The following is a 23,779-nucleotide window of genomic DNA, read 5'->3' as shown; positions in this document are numbered from 1 at the left end:
AACTGTAGAACTCGCAAACATATAACCTATATATGTGCTAGCAATTATAGTTATGCATAGTATAGCTGTGGCGATCACGGGTTAAACGCATATGACGACGAAGCCTTCGCGGGCACTTAATGTAAATTGTGCTAATGCTCGATGTCCATTAGCACTTGCATTTGTGTAGGCAGCGTTCTTAACATACCACGTGCTTGGGGTCGTGTTATACATTTTAGCCCAATCCAATCGTTTGTGCTAATTTTATCGTTACAAGTAGAACATGATTGCCTAATATTGTTTGTTTAAATGACCTATTATGTATAAAAAGCTATAGATTTCAGGCCGTGTTTCGATTAAAAAAAAACTTAGATTTTTTAATTTTGTATTTCCTCTATATGTCCCCGTGGAATCTATTAATATGCGAATACAGTATAAATACAGAAATATTACGAAATAGTAATTGGTTTGGGCAGGGCCGGATTTAGACCATGAGATGCCCTAGGCTATTCCATTTGTAAGGCCCCTTTTAAGCTCAGAATTTCTCTCTTACATGTTATTGCTTAATGTTAAAAATATGAGTGCATTAAACTCTCCGTTCTTTTCATTTTCCACATTCATGGTTGCAAATTTTTAAATAAAGGAAGTTCAAAAAATTATGATAAAAAATTATAGCTTGATCCAGAGGTTCCCAATGTGGGCGGTAACGCCCCCTTGGGGGCGTTGGTGAGTTACAAGGGGCGTTAACACATTAACGGTAAGCAACACAATGTATATTAGTTATTTCAGCAACATGTCAAATACCGATACTGTTTTTTTGCAGAGAAGACTACGGTACTTTAACATAGAAGCTTCCAGCAGAATGCGCGTAATAATTTAAGATAACCTTTATTATGATGCAAACGACGTAATAATGACAGTTTACAACCAGTTGTGTATATAATTTTCTACTCTGAAAAGCTTGATATATATATACTTTAGGTAGGGTTTAAACTTGTCGAGTTTTTAAAAGAATCACAAACTTCGAAACCGAATTTCGAGGCCCCTGGACGTTGAGGCCCTAGGCTTCTGCCAAGCCTATTGGTAAATCCGGCCCTGGGTTTGGGTAGCCTTTCAGGGTCGTTTAAAATGACGTCTCAGTCAAGTCACTACAAAACTAGTCCCATAGTCACTTCATTTGTAAAACAAATGTGTTGAGTCCCAATGTACGCCATTGTTAAAGCCAGTAAAAAAAGTTATAAATAAGATGCATTGCGTCAAAAATAAAAATAAAACTTTTAAAATTGAGGGGTACGTTCGGAACAATATTTCACATGTAAAACAATAAAAACCGAAACAATTAGCAATTAAGTTACTAATTTTTACATTTAATAATAAAATAATTGGCTTTAATAACCCCATTTCACTAAAGGAAATTCAATTAAAACACCTAATTTGATGTCGAGTGATGTAAATGACTTTAGTGCAACAATTTTTTTATCTGAATAAGTGAATGATTAAAGTTACGTCGAGTCATTTCCCCAACTTAAGACAAGTCAAGTCATTTGAAAACAGTGACTTCAGTGCATTTAAGTTAAATCATTGACTTTAGTAATTGTACAACACTGAGTCTTTGAACAAGCGTTACCTTTTACAAAAAGTAAATTAAACCAAAACCCTAACGCCTAACGGTTAAGCATGCACAGAATGTGCAATTTAGTTCTACATTGTAAGCATCGCATACTGTTGTAACATTTAGGTCTTGCGAATAGATCAACCGATAAGGAATATAACGACAGGTTTAAATCCATGAACAGGGACTTTGTTAGGGGCCAAGCCTGTTCTGGAGAACTAGAAGTTTTTTGTACTATAGTATTAAATATAGATAAGTGGTAGTTTGCTGGCATATAGTTTTAATCAATACACCCCAAGCACCATTTCTCCGTGTGTTTATCTCTTAATATTTTGGCGACATTAGACAGATATTTAGCGGAAAATATGTCGAAAATCCATCGGAAACCCGTTGCGTAAGGTTTCAGCCGCCTGAAGGAAATTGACGATTATCGATTACCCACCTTGGATACAATCGTCAAAACTACAAACTTAGCAAAACGGATACAGTGTATATTAGTCTAATAGGTGTTTCATACGTTGCTTGGTCGCTGTAGAGAAGCTTGTGTTGGCGCCACGATTTTGCCCAAAAAGATTTTCTGGACACTGTTACGAAAGAGCATCTTAACAAAGCAAACTTAACACAAAAACTAAATAATATATGTTATTGTATAATGAAGGGAGCCGTGAAAAATGTGATTGTTGTTCATTAATACGGGCGTGCGCAGAACATACATTTCTAGAAATTAGCGTTCCCTACAGCATACACACCAGGGTGATGCAAAGTTGTCAGCATCGCGAGCCACAACATTTGTTGCATATTGTTGAGGGCCACATAGTTTAGGCAAGTGATTTTTAACCAGTATTCCAAGGAACACTGCTGTTCCGTGAAAGATCGTCAGGTGTCCGCAAAAAACTTTTTAATTTGATCAATGTTATATTGGACACTGCTGAAAAATCACTGATTTAACACAATGGGCGTAAGTATTGTTTTTCTATAAAAGCTATCACCAATTGAAATTCTCCGTTGTGATTTTCTTTAATATTAATTGTTGTGTAACATTAAGATTTGTGTAACAATTGGATCGTAATTTGGTGGGTCTGTAGTTGCTTAGGCACAATAATACAGCTCGAATATCAATTTTGCGGTCACCAAAACAGGCCCAGATATCTAAAGAAAAAGTGAACGTCATTAAATTGCTGTTGTGTTGTTTGTTTTAATGCACTCTTATAAACTTTCGTTTGGTTTTTCGCAAGATTATTTTCACGCATAACGTGGTTCGTTGTATAAAAAGGTTAAAACACACTGCTGTTCAGGCTACAAGAGTGATGACAAATTAAGAATTATTGTTCAAACTGGAAACTTTTCAAAGATGACGCGCCAAATGTCAAAACGTATTGGAAATAAAAAAAAATAACCCCGTTGGTCGATACAAGGATGTTTATCAAGATGTTTGTTGACAAACAAGTTGTGGGCGTTGTTGACACCTTAGGTGTAAGCTGTATAGACATTACGTAAATATAGTTTGCTGGTAAAAACGAAAATAGTGTGGGAGGTGTTGCTTACAATGCAATAGCTAAATACACGTGATCTAGATCAGGAAATGCCATATACAAACATTTTTTTAATCAATATAAACATTCGATATGAATGAAAACTCTTGAATTCTATAAAAAAACATATTAAATTATATTGCTAAACTATACAAAATATATGTCCTATTCAACTTGCTCTTTCAATCTGAATTTTCTACAAACCCAGAACGTGTAATTACTATGTGGCGATTATTTTTTGACCTAAAAAATAAGAAATTTCGATCTGAAAAATTAAAGTTTTGACAAATTTTGACCTAAAAATAATTTATTTTGACAAAATTTTGACCTGTTGGAAATACACTGATTTGAACAACGTATTGTTGTTTGAAGTACTGCATTAGTGTCTTGGCGCCGTCAACCACAAGTTTTTGATGTTTTACTGGCTACAAATCGAACACAAATCAGTTTTCGAGTTAAGAAAAAACTCATGAAAATACTTTTGATATTTTTCTCTTTTTAAAAAGACAAACAACTATAAAAATGCCAAAATAGAAAAATGTGATGTAAACCGGTGAAATGCAGCTTAAGACCAAGTTATCGAAATAGGAACTGGGATAATTGCAAATCACAAGCGAAAAAAGACAGCAAATACGGTTTAATACATTCAAATCAGAGATCCAAGTCAGAGAGGCTTCGATGGTTAATTCTGTTCGCGTATAACGTACATTGCTCTAATAAAGATATAATTGAATTAAAATGTCGTTCAATATAAAGTAAAACTAATTTATTTAGATAAAATTGAGAAACGAATTAAAACGAAATTAAGGATAATTTCAAAAAGATGACTATAGTTTTTATTAATTTTGTAAACGATTTACGTCCCTTTTTATTCGATTTTGACTTCAAATAATTTTGACAAATTTTGATTTAACGTGTATATTTTGACAAAATTTTGACTTTTTTCACAAGTAAAAAATAATCGCCCTAGTAATTACTAATGCACTTACAATCGAAATGTCAAACTTGATTTTAAATATACTCTCCTGTAAAACCCTGGCTACATTTTTATAGAAAAATTTAACCCTAAGTCATAGTTGTCATAAATCGTCGTAAGATTTATGTCTTCTGAATTGTAGTCAAGCATTTTATAAAAAAACAAAAAACATGTCGTATGTTCTGTCGAATTGCGGTCATAAAATAGGATTTGGACTTACGGGGGACAAATTGTAAGCTATCTCAGGCGTTTTTTAGAATTATTTTATAGCAAACCCCAAATTTAAACGCCCCAGTGCTTATTATATCGAGTAGTTTTTTATCAATTTATATACCGCAAATATAGGCTACTCCTGATTTTATAATATCACACCAAAAATTTAACTAAACCATGTGATCCACATATATTCTGATCTTGCCCTTCTGAAGTACTATTCTGACCAACGACCAAGGCATACTAATAATAGTATACCGGGTCCTTGGAAATAAGGTTTGGATAAAGTTTATTCGTTTTAGATCAGTAAGTACAAACGTTTCCACAACATACAATAGTATATATATATTAATATCAATATACACATATGGGATATATATCTTTAAAACATGGACTACAAATTAAAAAACCTTCTATACAATTGTTTACAATTCGTGACATTGAGATTAAAAAGAGCTTCTATTTCCGGTTTTTGGTGGCAAAACGTCATAGCCAAGTTTTTCAGCAAGGTACAGATACCTGCTCTTTACATCATCAATGTTGGCATAGACGAGCTGACAAAATAAAAAAAAAACATTTATGGCTATCGGTGTATTATTGTTGATATGAAAATCCTATCTTTGTCGTATAGTAAACGTAGTAGGCAAATCATATTATATAACATTTAAAAATACGTTGTCTATATGGAACTGTTTTAACAAATACTTTCGGTACGAATTTTTATATGCAAGCTTAGCCCGTATTATTTTAACGGATTAAAATAACAAACACAAATTAAAAACAATGTTTGCATTAAAGCATATAATTGTATGAGTTTGGCGCTGTAGCGGTCTTTACAATTACCTGCATATGGCGCACACCCTTGCCATTTTCCCGCCGATATTCCGTCCTCGCATGTCCCATGATTTTGTTGTTCATCGAAAGCAAGTCTCCTGGTTGAAGTCTATACACGACCTGCAATAATTGTCAAGCGCGCTATAAACACTGAGTTTTTTTTTATCTAGTTTAAGGCAATGTTTATCTCAAAATGAAAATTTCTCCAACCACTTTATCAAAATACTACGAAACCTGGAGTTCCTCCCGTTCCAGTATTTCGAAATATCGCCTAGTAGCCTTGAAGTAACGATCCACGTCCTCTTCTCTGGCACGAAGTGGAGCGCCAAGTTCAGGATTCCAGTTGACCGATACTATCTGCGCATCAAAGCTTAACGTATAGTTTTGTGCCAAAGACGAACTTACCAGAATAATTACTGAAATGTAACGAGAGGATAAAACGAGAAACAAAGATAAAAACCGATCAACTTATACTGAGAAAACGATGTACAACATCCGTCAGCGTAACATTAGAGGCGATCACCCCAAAAGAGAATGTCAAGGCCTAATTCGCAACGCTGGTGCCGTTTTCGAACAAATATAAATACCTTTCCATAGTAGTCGAGTTCTATGTGACACTTTCGGTGTTCCTGGATTGTTGGATAGAGAGAAAATCTGCTTTTTGTCTCCCAACCACTTGGCACTTCCGTCAAGGTCCTAAAGTCCTCCGGAAACTCGTCGCGCAAGATTTCCGCGGCTTGGAAGAAATTGATGATTTTTGATTTTCCACCTTCCATGCAGTCGTCAAATCTTTAAATATAGTAGAAAGTCGATAAACACCGTTGCCGTAACTGTGCGATATATTCTTAGCAATGTTGGTCCTGATATTTGTTTGTAAAGTCTGTTTACCACCTGCCAAAGACTGAACATAACCACGCTACTCTGTGACGACCAGTGGTGGATCACGGTTTTTGTTTCGGGGCATGCTAATTTTCAGGATGACATCACAAATTTGCGTCATACCGCCAGTTCATAAAGCAAATACCTAAAAAAAACTGTTGTTCTCGAACGTACTTGTGGGTAAAATGAAGCTCAAAATCAGACTAAAAATGTATGTATTTACATAGTAAAATAATACTAATATAACTTGCCTATTTAATCCTAACATCAGGTTGCTTTAAAGAAAAAGATACTTACGAATAAGTAATAAGTTAACTGAAATTTTTAGTTTGGCATTACTTTTATATTCATCACAAAAAGCGTTAAAACTATATTTAATCTTCCAAACAAACTGCATGTTTAAATCTCAGCATGCCTGATACGAACATGTAAACGTATGCAATCTTGTCCTATAGGGCCCAGATGTACTTTAAACTGAAAAGTTTACTTGGTCACATAGCACAAAATATAACCTATTGCTATTACGTGGACGAATTAGTATGTTACCACAATTTTTATCAAATACATTATAGTAAGATAATATTTGAATAAGTGTTGAATGAAGTTTTTTACTACTCCTTCTTATTAAAGTGTCCTAATTGATGAAAAAATTTTGAGAAACTAAATAAGACAAAAGGCACACATAAATCAAAATTCGAACTGTATCCGAAAACAAAATAACGGTGTAGCAACCGTGTAGTTTGTTGACTACTGGCTATACTGCGAAATGGTTAAAACATAGTCATAGAAACACAGTATTCCGAAGAAATAGCTTGTGTCATAAGTAAGCTTACTGTATGCAATGCATCGCAAGCAGTCCAATTTTTGTTTCGTACGTTGGCTGGTCGCTATGGAACGGAAGCTGATGAGAAGTGTTAGCACCGTGGTCTGTTCCAACTTGGTCAATATTAATGCACTGCAGCAAAATAAAATAGAAAACAAACAAACATATAATTTCTATTGTGGCGAGCGTTTCACGCTTTGCTAAATTTAAGCCCGCGCCCAGCTCAGCTCAGCTGTAGTATGAATAAGTTCACGCCCAGCTCAGCTCAGCTCAGCGCAGCTGTATTGGCACTTTCCGCTTAGTTTAGGCAGTTTAAGGCCCTTTACTCAGGAGTCATACGGACATATGTTTAATCTCCTATAAAAAATATCCAATCGAAAAGATACGATGATCTTATGTAGTACAACGAATATTTCGTAAGGCCAAGATTGAGCTAATGGCATTACAAAGTAAATGAATAATCCTTTCAGAAAACCAATGCGTAAATTTTTAACTTTTCATACTGTATACGTTATACAAATATCGCGTGTTTAACCAAACTTTTGTTTTACCTTTCCGTATATAGTTTCGCGTACTGGTCCAATCTTGCCGACTACCTGCAAAGTAATGAACGTTTACGCAAAAGCAAATTGCAATAATACTTTTCTGTCCAGTTAGTGGTAATTTACCTTTAGAATAGTCTCAAGCTCCGTAGGAACATTTCTGACCACACAAAATCCTTTCTCCAGTATAATTTTAAGCCATCTAAAAAATTAAAAATGCTGTTGGTTATATATTTCGAACGTAACCTGGCTAAAAGAGTAAAATAAAGGAAAGTAGTTTCATAATATAATTTAGTCTGTCAAATCCAAGTAACTAAAATAATTTTGATTTATTCAGGTACTGGAATTTAGCTAATTTAGATGTAGCCTATTACTCGCACATGGTTGATCGTTTATAACTTATTTTGTTGAATTATTTCGAAATAGAATTGGATTATTTTGTTTCTATTGGCAAACAATTAAAGTAATATTTTTTGTTGAAAAACAGTTCAATAATATTCAGTAGAAAAAGAGTGACTCAAATAAATGATAAAAGATTCTTTCTTTTTTTGAAGGTGGCATAAGCACTTACTGAAACGTATGCAAATAAAAAATTGACCCTGTATCATTTATTTGGGCCACTTTTTTTCTACTGAAGATTGTGAACAGATCCGAGTTTAGTGTTCCTCACTTTAATATTAGTTTTAAGACCACAGTGAAAACATCTGTTTTTCGTCCCTTCTGGTAATACGGAAATATACGACTCGGTACATTAATTCTGTTGATGATGGTCTCACTTCATACACTAGTCTGGCGCAATACAATGTTAAGAATAAAATAGTTGAAATAGAAAAACACACTTGAAATATCCTTTGTCGGGTTCATCGACCATCTCCTGGTAGTCGATCATCGGAACCGATGTGCTTGATTCGATCGGATGCCTACCAATGACGTCACGCTCATCGATCTGCTTGGCTAGGCACGCGTCACAGTAGCAATAGGAGCGCAGCCATTGTGACGGGATCGTGCACACGTGACCTGGCACTACTTCGTCGGTGATGCGTAACTGAAGAATAGTGCCTGGGACGAAAAATTTAGACAGTCCTCGGTTTGCAATCAAAATACCGTAAGGAATAACACGCAAATCTATAGGATAAGGTTTATTCTCTACACCAGGGATGTCCAACCTGCGGCCCGCCTGAAATTTTTGTACGGCCCGCTAGTCATTTTCACTCCAAGTAGTATTTTGAACTTTGAATCTTAGCCTAATTAAAAATGTACCAGTCAGCTTTTAGGGTGCAGTAATAGTACAGCAGTGAAAACATATATATGTACTGTATATATATAACTATAAAGGCCCGTTTACATTGCTAGCCATTTTTCGTGAAATATAATTTAATGGGTTGTGCGGCCCATTCAAATATTTGAAGTTGCAATGCGGCCCTTTGCAAAAAAGGTTGGAACTCCCTGCTCTACACGGTGTAGGCCTATATGATGTAGAGAATGGCTCGTGAAGATTTTTAGTCTGGGTCTCTTTCGAACAGACGTAGACAACCATGGTTGATTCAGTCTCTTCAAGTTTTATTATGTTATATTAAAAATGAATAATGTTAAACAAAATTAAGTGTAAATTCTAGAATTGAATTTAGAGTCATATCGGTATAAACTCGCAAACGCCCCATAGGAAACAATAAAGCGATAAACGGTCAATGTGAATTTGTTGAATATGATTTCAGTGTGTGATTTGTCAAACTGTTTAAAACTCGTAATTATATTAAAAAAACAACAATACGAATAGCATTCGAACTTTGATAAAAAGACATACTTCATTAATGTAATATTTTTAAAAAGAGAAACGGTTTTATTGTCCGCACAATTTATTTTTCAAACTAAATAAATCCAAAACTTTATTACAGTTTTTCACTGCTTCGTGTGCAAGATCTAACTAAGAAAGTCCACAACGTTGCTGCGTTTTTCTGCAAGCTTTAAATTTAATAATTGCATTTCACAGGAAATCCAAAAAGTTCATTTGGCAGAATCTCGTCTCTAAACGACAATATAGATGTAATCAGTGCGACATCAATGTTCTATGACACCTTTCTCTTCCAGTTGTACAGACTTTATCGATATTTCTTCCGGGAATTGGGAATAGTCTACCAGGTATGTCCCCTTTTTCTCTGACTGGCATTTGTTACACGGACAGTAGAAACGAAGCCATTTTACATGAAATCTAGACAAAAATGGAACAAACAAAATGTCTATGACCAATTATAATTAATAATCAAACTAAAAGTTGGTCATACGATAAATATTACTGTTACTCTTTTCTGTAATGTTTTTATATATTCTTTTACCGTAGGTAACAAATATATTTAACACCAATAGGGCAGAACGCAACACGCATCAGACTGAGGTAGTCTTGTCCAACAACAAACTTTACAATGGTTAAACACCATATAACAAATTTGAGCAAATATTTTTAACTACCGCAAAACAATACTAGTAACACAAATCGTCACTTGTTGTAAACAAACTTTATTGTTATTTTTAGGAATAGGCTTTTTTTTATAAAAATGCAATACTTCTACATTGCATGGAACCTATAGCAACATTACTACGCTTACCTGCTTATGTGGCTGTCGTTCCACAAGATTTCTAGCTGGCGTTTGTCCAAGCTGACTTGCGTTTTAATTATTGAAAACTGCATTTTTGATCTAAAAGCGCAAAATTGAAACAAGTTAAATAGAGATGCATTAAAACTTTCGAACGATGGTTGAATTTGGTTAGGCTTAAAGCTTACAAATCAAGCGTTTTCAAGTCATCTACTAAATACTTGAGTGTGTTTACTAAATCAGCAGCTTTACTTATTTGGAAACTACGCCCGAGAATGTTGCGCCTTTTTCTACCGATTGCTATGAATCGCGCAAAAAAAGTTCGGTTAAAATAGCTGCAAGTTTGTTCAGGAGGGCAATCGTATCAATTTACAAAGACCAGCACCATGGACAGCAAACGTTTTTTTCGGCCTAAAGTACGAGGCAGTTCCACTATGCAACCCCACTACAAAACATGTGGTAACATAATCTAATTATGAGTATTATCGCCGTGACGTAAACTGAGTCGTTGTGCCTTTTTCCATTTCTTGCTACGCAGTATTAGCCTATGCCCTCTCTCTCTCTTCCCCTTACTCTCACTTCCTCTCTCGTGTGTTTTAGCGTTAAACTTGTCTTCAGTCGAGTCTGGCCGTGTTACCAGGTGCTGCCCTTTTTTGATTGCTATTAAATTGGACTTGTAAATTAAGTAGTGCGTTGGGTCGATGTAGTAACATTCAGATAGGAATCAAATCTAAGGAGTCTTAGGAACCTAACAGTAGTCTGAATAACTATGCACTCTTGTATACCACGCCGAAATACCAAGCTAGACGAGTATTTTAATAGTTTGCTAACGATATCAAAATGCTCGTACTGTTGCCACCACATCTTCTTTAAAAGTAAACAGACAAATGCCAAAATGAAAAAACGCAAAGAAAAATTAAAGTCGTAGGTAAATCAATGCGAGAAATATTTGTTGTTTTATTGTGGGCGGCGTCCACATTAAGTTATAGGACAGGGGTGGCGAACCTTTTCATCGCGCGGGTCATAAACACTAAGTTAATCTTTACAAAATGCACAAGTGGGTCATATATTTAAATATTTGCTAATTTTAAGCGAAACTTTGCTGCTGCGTCGTTTTAGGTGTTATTGTCTGGGTTGGTAATTCAAGGTTTTCAATGATTTCCGAATTCAGATTCCCACAAATATTAAGAAGCTAAATAGTTAACAAATGCTGCAGCATTTTGTATGGGATTACAGGAGTTCAGCAAAAAGCTTTTCGGCATGGTTTATTGGTTTATCCAGGGTTTTTAGAACTTTTAGTCCGCGAACTCTTAATTTCCCTTAAAGGATCGATACCCGTTACGTTTTACAGCGATAATCAAAATTCCTTTATTTGTCTGCTTTTCTGCACGCATTTGTTGAAGTGCAGCTGATGTAGGTCTACGCGCCACACCTAAAACACTTTTGTACGACCCACAGGTTTGCCAGCCCTAATTTAAACAGTATAACGAAGAACGTTTTTTACATTAACCCTTTCAGGTTGGTCATTAAAAATCTGTGGTGGGTCACTTCGTGGCCCGTTGAACAGTGGTTCGCCATCCCTGTTATAGGACAAACGTGTTAACCTATAAGCAGAATAGTTCCGCGATATATTATACCGTAGTAAGCGCATGTATAAAGACATTTCCAGGATTTTCAAATGTTCTTTTGGTTCAACAGGTGTCGGTTTCGTTCGGCTTCGCCTCTGAGTTGCTGACGTTCCAAAAGTTAAAATTGCTGACTTGACAGAAGTGTCACAGGTTGCTTGTAGGTCCTTTCTTGGCACGAAACTCTTTGCAGTCGGCCAGCAAGCCCACAACATGCTTCACTTCTGGCCTCAGTGATGCGTCACCGGATTTGTCTGCCTTGAAATCTATTAGGATTATTTCAATTAAATGTTATTTTTTCAGAAAATATACAAACTGTTTACAATATCTGTATATTGCCGTTTCTATGTTAATCATATTACTCTATATTGCCGTTTTCTATGTTAATCAAAAATATTTGGATTTTCGTTTGCGCGGTATTTTTGATTAGAAATATTTGAAACATTTCAATTGTAAATGCTGGTAAATTGTTCAATTGATTTCATCATGTTAAGGTTACTGAAAATGAAAGCATACCTTGAGGCAGCATTTCACTTTTTTCAGTATTACCGTGTATAACACAGAAAATACAAGCATGGGCGCCCGCACGGGGGGGGGAAGGGGGGCACTTTCCCCCCCTGGAATTTCAAAATGGGAATATTAGTATTATTTATAAATGTAATATTTATTATTTATGAAGGTTAAAAATATTATGCATTATCCATTGCCCCCAGGTGGCGTCTCCAGGGGCGCGGGGCGTCGAGTTATACGCAGTATGTTCCTCGCTGTTCGGTCTCTGCGCTAATATCCGATGGTGGTGTAACACCGACATTTGTTTAACCGAAGCAGTTTCTTAAAAGAAGGTATAATGGTGACTGTCGTGCGCGTTTCAAAGTCTCCATTTTTAAGTAATAATGGTTAACGCAAAATTATGCACTTTAAGCATGCTGTAAGACCACGTGCTAAGTGTGCAGTAGACACAACTTATTTACCCTCAACCGCAGCTTGTAATTTAGCTGACTTGACACACAGCTCCGCGCAGATGTTGCGCTAATCGTGGCATAATAACACCCGGAAAACACGATCTTCGTTTAGTATTTAGTATTGCAGGTGGTACAAGACGTGCTTGTAATTTAGCGCTCGTTCCGTTCATGGACCTTGAAAACTGCGCTACTGATCGTCGAATTATGTGACACATATTTCAAACACATATTTCACGGTCTTCGTTTGCTTTTTCGCCCCAAGTTAAAGTTTGCACACTATGATTTCGCAGCTGGCGCCTGACAGGATTGTCGACGACGCACGCGGTCGGTTTGCTGGTCGTATTTGGCTGTTTCTAATTAGTTTTTTTTATCACGTCTTGCAGTCACCATTCTATGACTTAATATTGTCACTGTTTTATGACGTCATCATTCATTAACGTCAGACGAAAAATAGGGGAATTCCCTAAGTTGAAAATTCAGGATCCCACTTTTTGTTTTTCTGGTTACGCTCCTGATTTCCCCCCCCTGGAAAATTTTCTGCGTGCGCCCCTGGATACAAGCGGTACGAAGTCTAAATTTTTGCATAGAAAATCTGGTTGCAAGTGTTAAGTCACAAATCCGTTCAATGATTACTGGATCCAGAACACCAGTTAATTCAGGGGTTCCCAACCTGTGGTACGCGAGTAGCTTCCGTTTTTTTTTTTACAAAAAATGGACTCGAAGCTTGATACTTTGCTTATATGGTTTTGCTTACAAAAAAAAACTCCCGAAGCCTATTCATTGTTACGTAACTATCCCTGTTTGTTCGTAACATTACGACCTTCAAAATACAGGTCATGTCAATTGTCAACAAAGAACACAGTTGCTTTGAAAAGTCGTACAACGCTGTGGGAAAGTGAGCGTTAATTATGGCGAACGTTTACTCTTGATAGATATCAATGCTTTAGTGTTATTTTAGTAGGCCAATATTCTTCTTCTCAATAAAATAGGATTCTATCAAATTAGTTGTTCTGCAAGAAGTGGTACGGGTGGCAGTACAGAGCGTTTAAGTGGTACGAGATCGTAAAAAGGTTGGGAACCCCTGAATTAATTAGATAAACTTATCCTGGCAACACTTCTCGCACTCAAGACACGACGACACGCATTTAGTAACATTTTAACTTTACATGACATTCCTTCACAGCTAACCTTATTCTGTACTGTGGAATCTATGTTTTTGCGTCAGCCAATATAGACAAACCTGTGCATTAAGATTGCGTATAAGGCACATGTAGCATTTAAGGAAGCAAAAACTTAACTTCCAGGCAAGTAATTTACAAAATAAATAACAATCCAAATGCTACTTACAGTCATTAATTTCACAAAAGTCAATTCCAAGCAAAGTCATTGGCATTAAAAACATCTTAAATTGTTCAAATTACAAATTTAATTTCATTACAAGCCATATTTCGCAAAGCATAAACAATAAACAGTATAAACGAAATAAATAGCAATTTTTTTCGTAGAAAAGTTTTTTTTTTGGTACAAAGGATTTACTAAAAGTCCCAAAAGTCCCAGGAAACCACTGGCCTAGACCAAGGGTGGGCAATTATTTTTTATCGCGGGCCGCATGAGAAACAGAAAACACTGTGGCGGGCCGGATAAAAAAGTTAGACTAAAATAAACTTTATTCTAGAGTGCTAAACTTTTGGTAAACATTGTGCGGATCAAGACAGTTAGGTTTTGGGAGGTTTGTGGAACCATTAGAAATTGTCCCTAGAAAATGCTGCAGAACAGTAAAAATGCATAGGCCCACTCTCGGAATAGTGGACTAAATTACAAAGTTTTTTAAACCTTGCTCACCTGTTTACAGAACTCCCGCATGCATACTCCATCTCGTAGGGGGAGTATAGGACAGATCTTGGCAAAATTAATTCAATTTTATTTTCAGACTTTGTTTTTCTACCCGCCCTATTTTTTGTTCTCGCATTTTTAAAAACAATATAATCACAGAGGTTTACTAAAAGTCACTAAAAAGACTCACATTTAGGCTGCGGTTCTAACGCAATATTCGGGCACTAATTGTGTTGATAGAATATTTTACTATTGTTTTTTGTTTTATCGTTTGCAAGTGTGTTGTTTTTACCTCCATATTTTTATGCTTGCTTCTGCACTCTTTTGCTTCCGCTACTTTTCGTAACCTCTTTTACCTTTGTATCTCACCTTTCACGTTTTATTTCCTATCTGAGCATGGTTTTTGTCACCTTGTTTGCATTAGGCACTCGTACCACTTTCCCCTCATTGTAGTTAGGATGAACGCATTGAAAAATAGAGACATGTTCGAGCAAAGCTATTGAGCAAGCCACATATTCTACCTATCGATAATATCCCGCTTTAGTTGCTGTCCGCTTCTATCCTTTTACGCCTTTTTATTAATTTTGCCTATATTCGTTCTTCCTCAATACATTTAACGCCTGCTGTAGCAGCCGGCATCCGGCAGGCCATTTACTAATGGTTCTTTTTATGTTTTGGAAGCACCAATTACAGGACAATCGTTTAAACGAAAGAAATTTTCCTGCAAAATATTAGGAGATTTTTGGTTATATAATATACGGTACGGCCGTCACATTGTTTGATTATTTTTCGGTTCCTTAGAATTGCTTGTCGTATAAAAACATTAGGAAATGTAATTAACATGTAGTATAGTTACTAGTTGTTGAGAATTAACAATATTTAATCAATTATTATTCATGGCATACATGCATTTGATGGTTTGACGTTTAACATTTGGGCATAGTATAAGTAAAGCATAAACAAAATGCCATGTTTATTTTCCAACTAAAACAAAGAGAGTTATAGAACACAACCTTATTGCCTTTCGAAAGTTTTGCACATCAGGAAAAACGTTGCACAAATTAACGAGGATTGAAACTTGCTTGCAAAAAACACAACAGCAAAATAAACGAGAATAAAATTAAGTTAAAACAGGTTTAAGACAACTTTAAATGCAACTTAAAGGCAATAACAGTGCACCTTGCAAAACCCCAGTCAAAAAACATGCACTCTTGCATAACATGCCGAAATACCCAGCTAAACCAGTATATCAAGTGTTTGCAAACGATATAAAAATGCTCTTACAGTTGCCACCACACCTCCTTCACAAGTAAACAGACAAATGCCAATATTACCAGAAAAAACGCAAAGAAAAATTAAAGTGGTAGGTAAATCAATGCGAGAAATATTTGTTGTTTTGATGTAGGTGATGTCTATAGACACTTAAAACCCTGCTTCAAAGCTATGCGATAAAGTTATAGGACATACGTGTTAACCTATAAACTTGGAAGTGTCGCGACATATTCTCCCGTAGTAAGCGCATATAGCAAAGACATTTCCAGGATTTTTAATGTTCTTTTCTTTTAACGGGTGTCGGCTCCGTTCGGATTCAAAGCCTTTGGGTTGCTGACGCTCGAAAAGTTGAAATTGTTTACTTCACAGAAGTGTCACAGGTTGCTTGTAGGTCTTTTCTTGGCACGCATTTGAAACTCTTTGCAGTCGGCCAGCAAGCCCACCAAATGCTTCACTTCTGGCCTCAGTGATACGTCAACGGTATCGTCTGCACAAAAGTTTGCATTTAAATGAATTAAGCTGATTTCAATTGGATTTTATTTTTCCTGAAAATGCACAAACCGTCAATAATATCTCGATATTGCTGCGTTTTCGTTAATTAAAAAATTGAATTTTCGATTTGCGTAGTATTTTTTGATTAGAAACATGTGAAACATTTCAATTGAAAATGCTGTTGAATTGTTCAATTTGAGTTCATCATGTTAAAGTTAAGAAAAGCCAAAACATACCTGGAGGAAGCATTTCAATGTTTTGAAGGAGACTAGCAGCTGTGATAAACAGTTCCATTCGTGCTAAGCCCTCGCCTGCACAAGCCCGCTTTCCTGTAAAAATGTTGCATTTAACACTGGGTTCAGTAAAACGAGGGCGACCTCTCATTAGCAAAGTTTGTACTAGGCTACTTGTTTGTTTATTTTGGGTTGAGATTAAATACAATATATATAAACAATTTAAAGCATTTAAATAGTGCCTTAAACACAAAAATGTTCTCACTGTATATATACCTATTCCGAAAGGGTAGTAGCTTTGTACCAGGTCTTTGTTTATCTTCCCTTCCGTGTCGAACCATCTGGACGGCTTGAATGCCTCGGGATCAGGAAAGTATTTTTCATCTCGGTTGAGCGCCCAGTTGTTGTACATTACTGCGAAACACAAAATGTTTGGTCATTTAATTGATACGCTAGTGTAACGACCGGTCAACTAATTAATTCCAATAAATCTCCCCAACCTTCGGTTCCCTGTTTGACGTCATAGCCCCCGATGACGGTGTCCTGTAGCGCGGCGTGCGCCACTAGCGGCAAAACGGTGCCTAATCGCAGTGTTTCGTTCACGATAGCGTCAACCCGACGTAACTTGGAACGATCCGACATTCTGGGCAATCGGTCGGGACCAATCTCGTCTATAATTTCTTTGTAGGCCTGCAATAAGCAGCATAATGCGGTAACAAATCAACAGTTCAGTCCAAAAATCTTCTATTTAAAATCAAGCTATATTAATTCTTGTTGATTTCAAAAGCTAGCATAACCCTAGGTTAAGTTTATTTCTAAGCCAAGTCGTTAAAATTGTAACGAAAATAAAATATCCACCTTATTTAAATCTCAGTATGATGAAACAGCAATATAGCCAACTAAGTTCATATATCAAATTATATGATAGAAGTGTCAATAATAATTTAAACTGGGGTTGACCGAAAGAAAAATTTTACCAAAACATTCAACAAGGTTGCTTCCAACTGTCAGATATATATTTCATAAAGCTTTATTTTATTATTTGACATCCCCTGTAAAACTTAAAGGCCATAACGACAATGTGATCGGTGCAATTGTAAACGCCAACTTTTATCATTGGCTGTTAGGAATGGAAATGTCAGTTTCATGCGCAAACAAAGAACACTTACGAGATCCTGTTCTTCTTTATTGAGAACCATGAAGAGCGCGAACCAATGAACAACCAGACCGGTCGAGTGGGCACCAGCCACCATAACGTCTTGAATAACATTCGGGAGGTCACTAATGGGTTTCGGTTGACTGTTTTTCGCTGCGTTAGCGTGAATGAGATTATCGCGATCGCTCATCTAAAAAAAAGGCTGATAGTTTGAGTTACAGATTTTTTATAGTCAAAACCTATGGATTTTAAGCAATTTATCATTAAAAAAATATCTGCGGAAGAAGGCAACAAACAAAAAGTTGGCTTGTGCTTAGTTGGAAAAACTTTGAATAAAGAAGGAGACATGATACATTGATGCATTAGGCACACAAAAGAATATAGTCAAAATATATAGGGCGTTTCCTTGTGTCCATTTTGGAAAACAGGCGGCGGGCCGGATGATTTACACTGGCGGCCGGATCCGGTTTGCGGACAGCAGGTTGCCGGGACCGATTTTAGACTGTACGATGTAGATTCAATATAGGCATTTTAAACGCAACTCTAATAAAAGCTGTTAGTGCGGCCATTACTGCCTAAAAAAAATCGTACATACCCTCAGCCAGGTGTCGACAAAATTTCCCGTCGTTTCTCGCTTGTACGTTTTTTTGTGCTCTTCCACCTTGTTTCGCATGGTCGACGACAACTCGGCCAGCTTGCTGCGGAAATGTTTCATGCTAAAGCCCGCTAAGAGGCGCAAGGGAGCCGGCAGGATGTCGTATACGCTGGCGAGCGCGAGTGTGTCGGTGAGGTACGCAATCGTGTTCATCAATTGCAAGAGCTTGGGGTTTTTGTAATCGAACCTGACGAAAGGCAAGATTTGCTAAAAATCGTTACTATTGGCAAAGCTGTTTTTGTTTAAATGATTTAAGTCAGTGCTTCTTAAACTTTTTTTAGTTTTGTTCACCCATAGCATTTATATCCAGATTTCATTCACCCTTGTCTCATGATACGATAAAACTGTCTCGTCTATAACAGCACAAAATGACTTAGGTTGTTTTGTAAGTTATCATCCATTTCTGACGGTGAACCATTCACCTGATAAGAAACACTGATCTAATCAACGTAAAACCCTGGTGTATAAAAAATAAATACTTACATGTATTTTATTTAGAGATAGACATTTTACAAAAATTTTGTAACGCACAGTTGACAGTATTTTATAATGTAATTCGTTTTGATTTATGTTAAATACGCATAACCAAAGTGCAGGGCATACGTTTGTAACAAAATTTACGCAAGCATTGTGTATTGTCATTTAGTGTAAAACGTATATTAAATAAACAACTTGGTTTTCAAAGCACAAGGTGTTATTTACCTTGTCGTGTCGTTTGGATAACTAGGCGCTCATTTAATTTACAACTTACCTTTGGCCGAACATTATCGAGTATATTGTGTTCATCGGAGCCCTTCTCAGCATATCGCGAGGTTGAAAGTTAATATGGCCACTCTTTCCCGCCGTTAGCATGCAATTTATCAAATCGCGATCTGCAGCAAAAATAACTCGTTGGGCCGCTGGCAAATCAAACATGGAAATTAGAAAATTTGTTTCACAACTGAACGTAAAATAAATATATCTGCTTGATTTATTGAAATAGGCAATGCTTTAAGTTTAGTTGACTTTACGAGTCGTCGCCTTTTTTTAGTATTAGCGTTTATTACTTAGACCAGTGGTCGGCAAACTGTGGACCGCGGCCCAAGTGTAGGCCGCAAAGCCATTTTTAGTGGGCCGCGAGTTACTTTTGAATAACTTAGTGTTACCATGTAGTTGTGGGCCGCGTGATAGCTGTACATTTATTGCAATTAATTTTAAAATTTCCTGTACCGATTGCAAGAATTTTTATATTGTCTAGGCATGGTTCAGGTCCACGTGTCAAATGTGGTCCTGGAGCAGCCTTCCTGTCGAACTATATTAACTGCCAACTTTAATTGCATGTAAACGCAAAGTTTTTGAATCCGCCACTGCTTTCGTAGTGGTTTTACGTAGTGGGCCTTCAATAGCTCTGAAAAGATTGCTTTGGGCCGCGACAAAAAAAGTTTGCCGACCACTGACTTAGACCATGCACGTTGTACTAAGCCTAAAATTTTGTATAGAAAATCTGATCGCCAGTGTTTCTAATGAGTCATAAATCCGTTCAATGATTACTAGATCCAGAACACCAATTAATTAAAATTATCCTGGCAACACTTCTTACAATCAAGACACGACAACACGCATTTAGTAACATTTTAACTGGACGTGACTTTAGGAACGTTAACAGCCAGCTTTATTCTATCTTGCGGAATCTATATTTGGCCTCAGCCAATATATCCAATTATACAAAAAAATCTTGACATACTTTCTTCGTTGATTTGATCCTCCATGAAAGATCTACCCATTCCCATATCGCGTAAAATGGTCAAGGTTCGTCGTCGTGTGTTTTGCCACTTTTCGCAATATGGAAGTACGGACAAACCTGTGCATTAAGATTGCGTATGAGGCACATGCAGCAGTTAGGAAATTGTGTAAACAAGGCATTTCCAAACGACTCAAGTTACAGGCAAGTCATTCACAAAATAAGCAACAATTCAAATGCATTACTTACAGTCATTAATTTCACAAATGTCAGTTCCAAGCCAAGTCATTGACAATAAAAACATATTAAAGTGTTAGAATTACAAATTTAATTTCATTACAAGCGATATGCCGCATAGCAAAAACTATGAACAATATAAAGGAAATAAATAGGAAAAACAGTCCTTAATGAGAATCACAGGTATCACAAAACACTTAAAAAATGCATAACGAAAGTAAACAGTCACAAATATTAATGACAACGTATACTGAATTTACGCTTCCTATACTGGTTGTATAAACTTACGCAAATCCTTACCTCTGAACATGGTGATGAAGCTATCGCGCCACTGGCATCTGCTGTCCACATCGGGCGACTTAGTGACAAAGGCTTCCTTAATGGTCTCTCTATCTCCCAGCACAACAGATTCACCAGGTCCCAATTTGTACTGCACCACGTTGCCATATTTCTTGTTCCATTCTGTAAGGTTTAAATCGTCAGCTGGTTGCTTCACGGATGAACCGGTAAATAGTTGCGCATGGCAAAGCGGAAGGATATAATACAACCCAGTTTCTTAATAACTGATTTTTACCTACCTTGAAACACGATGTGTGCTGGCTGATGAATAAAACTCGGGAACGTCCCTACTAGGGGATAACCTTTGGGCCCCGGGGGAGGGTTGGTGAGTTTCTTTTTGCAGTCGGCCTTTCTTCCGAAGAAGCTGGTCAGAGAAAGGAGCACGATCGCGGAGGCGAGGTACCACGTGATGGCGCTACCTGATAACACCTCCTCGAACATTTTTAAGGGATTGTGACGACACAAGCTGATGTTTACATTCAATTTTTAAACAACCTTCTGAAATTGAAAACAGCAATTCTAAGACTATATCTTAAGTCGATTATATAGTATAAATAAGTATCACACGTTTGAGGTCTTACTGACTCTTAAGGGACGGGGCAAGTTTTTGTATAATACTCAACGTTTTGTAATGTTATTTGAATGGTCTCATTTTTTCAACTTGCTTTAAAACCTACCTTTATGCTGTCCTATACTTTACCTACAATCTACTCATGTGTATAGTTGTAGGTAAATGAAACTTTGCTTTTGCGATTAAAGCGTTTTGGGGCTACCGATTTTCTCACGTTTATTTCGATTTCATCGGTTTTAATAACGTTTTACCAGAATTTGGTCTATCTTTAGTCAAACCAATCTGATTCATTTGATAAAGATCTACGTTATGGACAGGGTTGGGTCTGCATTAACTTCTACTAAGTTATGAGAAGCAATTTTTTAAGCTGTAAGTATTTAAACCACTTCAGAATCATCCACGTCCTATTCCCGGCGACGTCACGATATAATGTATTACCAACAAAACAGACCACAGTGACGTCAGAAACGATAAAGGGACGCATAAATATGTGGACACCAAACTGTAGCGATACGACTGGCACCACTTATCTGTTTGCTGATGTCTGGAAGATTTTGCGAGTTGGTTAAAAAAAAAACTAAATAAGCATGCGCTTTGCTAGAAATTGCCTTACAATGAACGTCTTCAAAATAGGTTTATTTTTGTATGACACAAAAAACAACTTTTAATTTGTTTTGTATAAAATCGTCGGTAAAATACAAAACTAACTAATTCCCATACGACTGACTGAGCACCTCTCATTGTAAATCGAAGCTTTTATTTAGGCAGCATCAGCTATAACTTCGACTAACGAGGGATTAATCAATTGATTGCCTCATTTAGACGTTTAAGCAAAGTTTTCCTTGATGTGCAATCTAATTACGTCTAAGCAAAACGACACCCATCTGATAACGGTAGGCCTACATGAATAGCACTGCATACAGATTATACAGACAAAGCAATTTCGCCTTGGTAATGTAATGCTAAGCAACGCTCATTGCGCTTTGTTGACAGCCAAATAGTACCAAATTTGAGTGCGACAAACAAAGACTGAAAATAAAGGCAGCCTCTAATTGTTCTCCACTGGCTGTATAATTACACTCTTGGGTGCAGTCGTTTGCGGCGCAAATTACCTGCTAATAAACCGGCAATGATATATAGACAGATAAAGCTGTGCGGAAGCTCGTTAAGAATAAACATGCAGCGGACTGAAACGAAAATTTAGACTACTGTTGTGACGTTTCAATTCATTGGACGGTATAAGGTGGATTCGTTAACGCGATGTTGAAAGGAAATGGAAATGCCCATCTAAGCCAATAAGTGTGCCGTGTGCATTTTCCTCACGTTTGATTGTGTTGTCGGACACTCTTATAAAAATCAACAGGGGATGATTCGAAAATTGAACAACATAATTATCGTGTATTAAACGTGGGCTACAACGCTATAATAATCCTAATTTTTAAATACGGTGTCTTTATCAGCTTTATAAGGCAATAAATGTCTCACTTGGTCTTTTAGGCGAGTAACAGGTAAACCGCAAGCACGTGATTTTTTTAATAGGTGGTAACAATAGCGTTTTGCATCCACGTAGCTGCAACAAAAGCAGGATGCCACAAGGTTGCGGAGAACCACGAAATCGCGCGACAGCACAATCACGATTAAAGGAAGAGAGCGTTTTGGATATACTCCGCCAATTGTTAAGCAGCCAAACCGTTTTTATGCTTTCAACGAAATTATGGTTCCAAACACCTTTTCGAATTCTTGTTGCGCGCCTGTCGATTAAAAACAAAAACTGATTCGAAAAATGTTTTTGATAGTTATGAGAGCTGGTGGTGTGGGATTGGTTTGCTGAAACGGTTTTGTTCAGTAGCACAGCTGGATTATCTTTTGACTCTCCGACTTGCAAAGTTCTCACTCTTCTCACAAAAACGACAACAAGCGTCACATTGTAGCGAGGTCGACACGAGGCGCACTGTCAACAACAGTTTATGCTAATTTCCCCCTTGCCTTGACCCGAAGAAAAGTCGTAGCTTCGTAAAAGTCAAGTGCCCGTTTGTAGCGAGAACCAAGTCGAAACGACAAATGTTTTGCTTCTCACGCTCTAGCGCACGTGCAGCGTGACGTCACCCAACTTCCTCGGCGTAAGGTTTTCCTGCGCGATAAAGCGATGACGCGGGCACGGCGCATCAGGCATCGCACAAAACTTATGAATCACCGCCGCGCTACCTGTACTAATGACGTAAGACCCTATTCGGCCGGCAAGTGACGTGTTCGTGTGCTTTGCTGGATTCTGTGTCAATGGGTCAGGGGAACTAGGCTAGTGCTGTTGCTGCGGCACGCTTGAGTTATTCTCGACCAAAACAGGATACGCTTGCCCCTGTTGCCGAACAGCGAAAGGACATGTGCGGTGAGAAACTGATTTAGGTGTAAGCAATCGCTTTTTGATTTAAAATTAGGCACATTCTTGGACATAAAAAACGAGTGCAAACGAAACGATTTTCAACTATAAGGAACAAAAGTGGCTAACCTATCTAAAAGCGATTTAGTTCAACTTGTTTTTTTCAGTATCTTCCTACTATGTTATTTATATTCGAATTTCCGCTGCAAAATGACTCCTTGTCACACTAAAAACATGCGAGAGCGTTAAACACCGATTTTCCACTTTTATCGAGTTTGCACTTTTAAGCCAATTAAGACAGAGGCCTTTCACAAGCCATTAATTCA

General features: G+C 37.0%; 2 protein-coding genes across 4 annotated transcripts; both read right to left on the bottom strand.

Annotated features, from left to right (window-relative positions):
* Positions 1–4,685: 4,685 nt before the first annotated feature.
* On the bottom strand, positions 4,686–10,145 carry LOC146140047 (uncharacterized). 2 transcript variants are annotated; one of them, XM_083392087.1, is made up of 10 exons: positions 9,994–10,145; positions 9,466–9,599; positions 8,230–8,449; positions 7,517–7,592; positions 7,400–7,444; positions 6,859–6,980; positions 5,734–5,935; positions 5,381–5,503; positions 5,156–5,266; positions 4,686–4,866 (listed from the first exon to the last, which is right to left on the bottom strand). In XM_083392087.1, the coding sequence occupies exons 1-10, from the start codon at positions 10,074–10,076 to the stop codon at positions 4,759–4,761; spliced, it is 1,224 nt and encodes a 407-aa protein (XP_083248213.1). In that variant the 5' UTR covers positions 10,077–10,145; the 3' UTR covers positions 4,686–4,758. The 2 variants fall into 2 exon arrangements, with proteins under 2 accessions (XP_083248213.1, XP_083248214.1); XM_083392088.1 differs by lacking the exon at positions 4,686–4,866 and having other exon boundaries at positions 5,373–5,503.
* Positions 10,146–15,424: 5,279 nt separating this feature from the next.
* Positions 15,425–20,990, bottom strand: LOC146140046 (cytochrome P450 2B11-like). Of its 2 annotated transcripts, none has more exons than XM_083392198.1 (10): positions 20,745–20,990; positions 20,467–20,628; positions 19,933–20,049; positions 18,961–19,081; positions 18,150–18,396; positions 17,568–17,744; positions 16,899–17,088; positions 16,675–16,812; positions 16,402–16,494; positions 15,425–16,160 (listed from the first exon to the last, which is right to left on the bottom strand). In XM_083392198.1, exons 1-10 carry the CDS (start codon positions 20,944–20,946, stop codon positions 16,048–16,050), a joined length of 1,560 nt encoding a protein of 519 aa, XP_083248324.1. In that variant the 5' UTR covers positions 20,947–20,990; the 3' UTR covers positions 15,425–16,047. The 2 variants fall into 2 exon arrangements, with proteins under 2 accessions (XP_083248324.1, XP_083248325.1); XM_083392199.1 differs by having other exon boundaries at positions 16,047–16,160; positions 16,402–16,489.
* Between the last annotated feature and the right edge of the window lie 2,789 nt (positions 20,991–23,779).

The sequence above is a fragment of the Ascidiella aspersa genome, chromosome 6 (genome assembly GCF_963924565.1).
Source record: "Ascidiella aspersa chromosome 6, kaAscAspe10.2, whole genome shotgun sequence".
NCBI classification, from domain to species: Eukaryota; Metazoa; Chordata; class Ascidiacea; order Phlebobranchia; family Ascidiidae; genus Ascidiella; species Ascidiella aspersa.
This window is presented reverse-complemented; position numbering and strand designations above follow the sequence as displayed.

Excerpts from the sequence above, each read along its gene's own strand:
- LOC146140047 (XM_083392087.1), bottom strand. The coding sequence starts at position 10,076 with ATGCAGTTTTCAATAATTAAAACGCAAGTCAGCTTGGACAAACGCCAG. Across the intron at positions 8,450-9,465 it reads TGTACAACTGGAAGAGAAAG|GCACTATTCTTCAGTTACGC; the intron begins GTGTCATAGAAC and ends TTTTCGTCCCAG. Across the intron at positions 6,981-7,399 it reads GCGAAACTATATACGGAAAG|TGCATTAATATTGACCAAGT; the intron begins GTAAAACAAAAG and ends ATTTTGCTGCAG.
- LOC146140046 (XM_083392198.1), bottom strand. The coding sequence starts at position 20,946 with ATGTTCGAGGAGGTGTTATCAGGTAGCGCCATCACGTGGTACCTCGCC. Across the intron at positions 19,082-19,932 it reads GGATCAAATCAACGAAGAAA|ATCGCGATTTGATAAATTGC; the intron begins GTATGTCAAGAT and ends TTTTTGCTGCAG. Across the intron at positions 18,397-18,960 it reads TCGATAATGTTCGGCCAAAG|GTTCGATTACAAAAACCCCA; the intron begins GTAAGTTGTAAA and ends GCCTTTCGTCAG.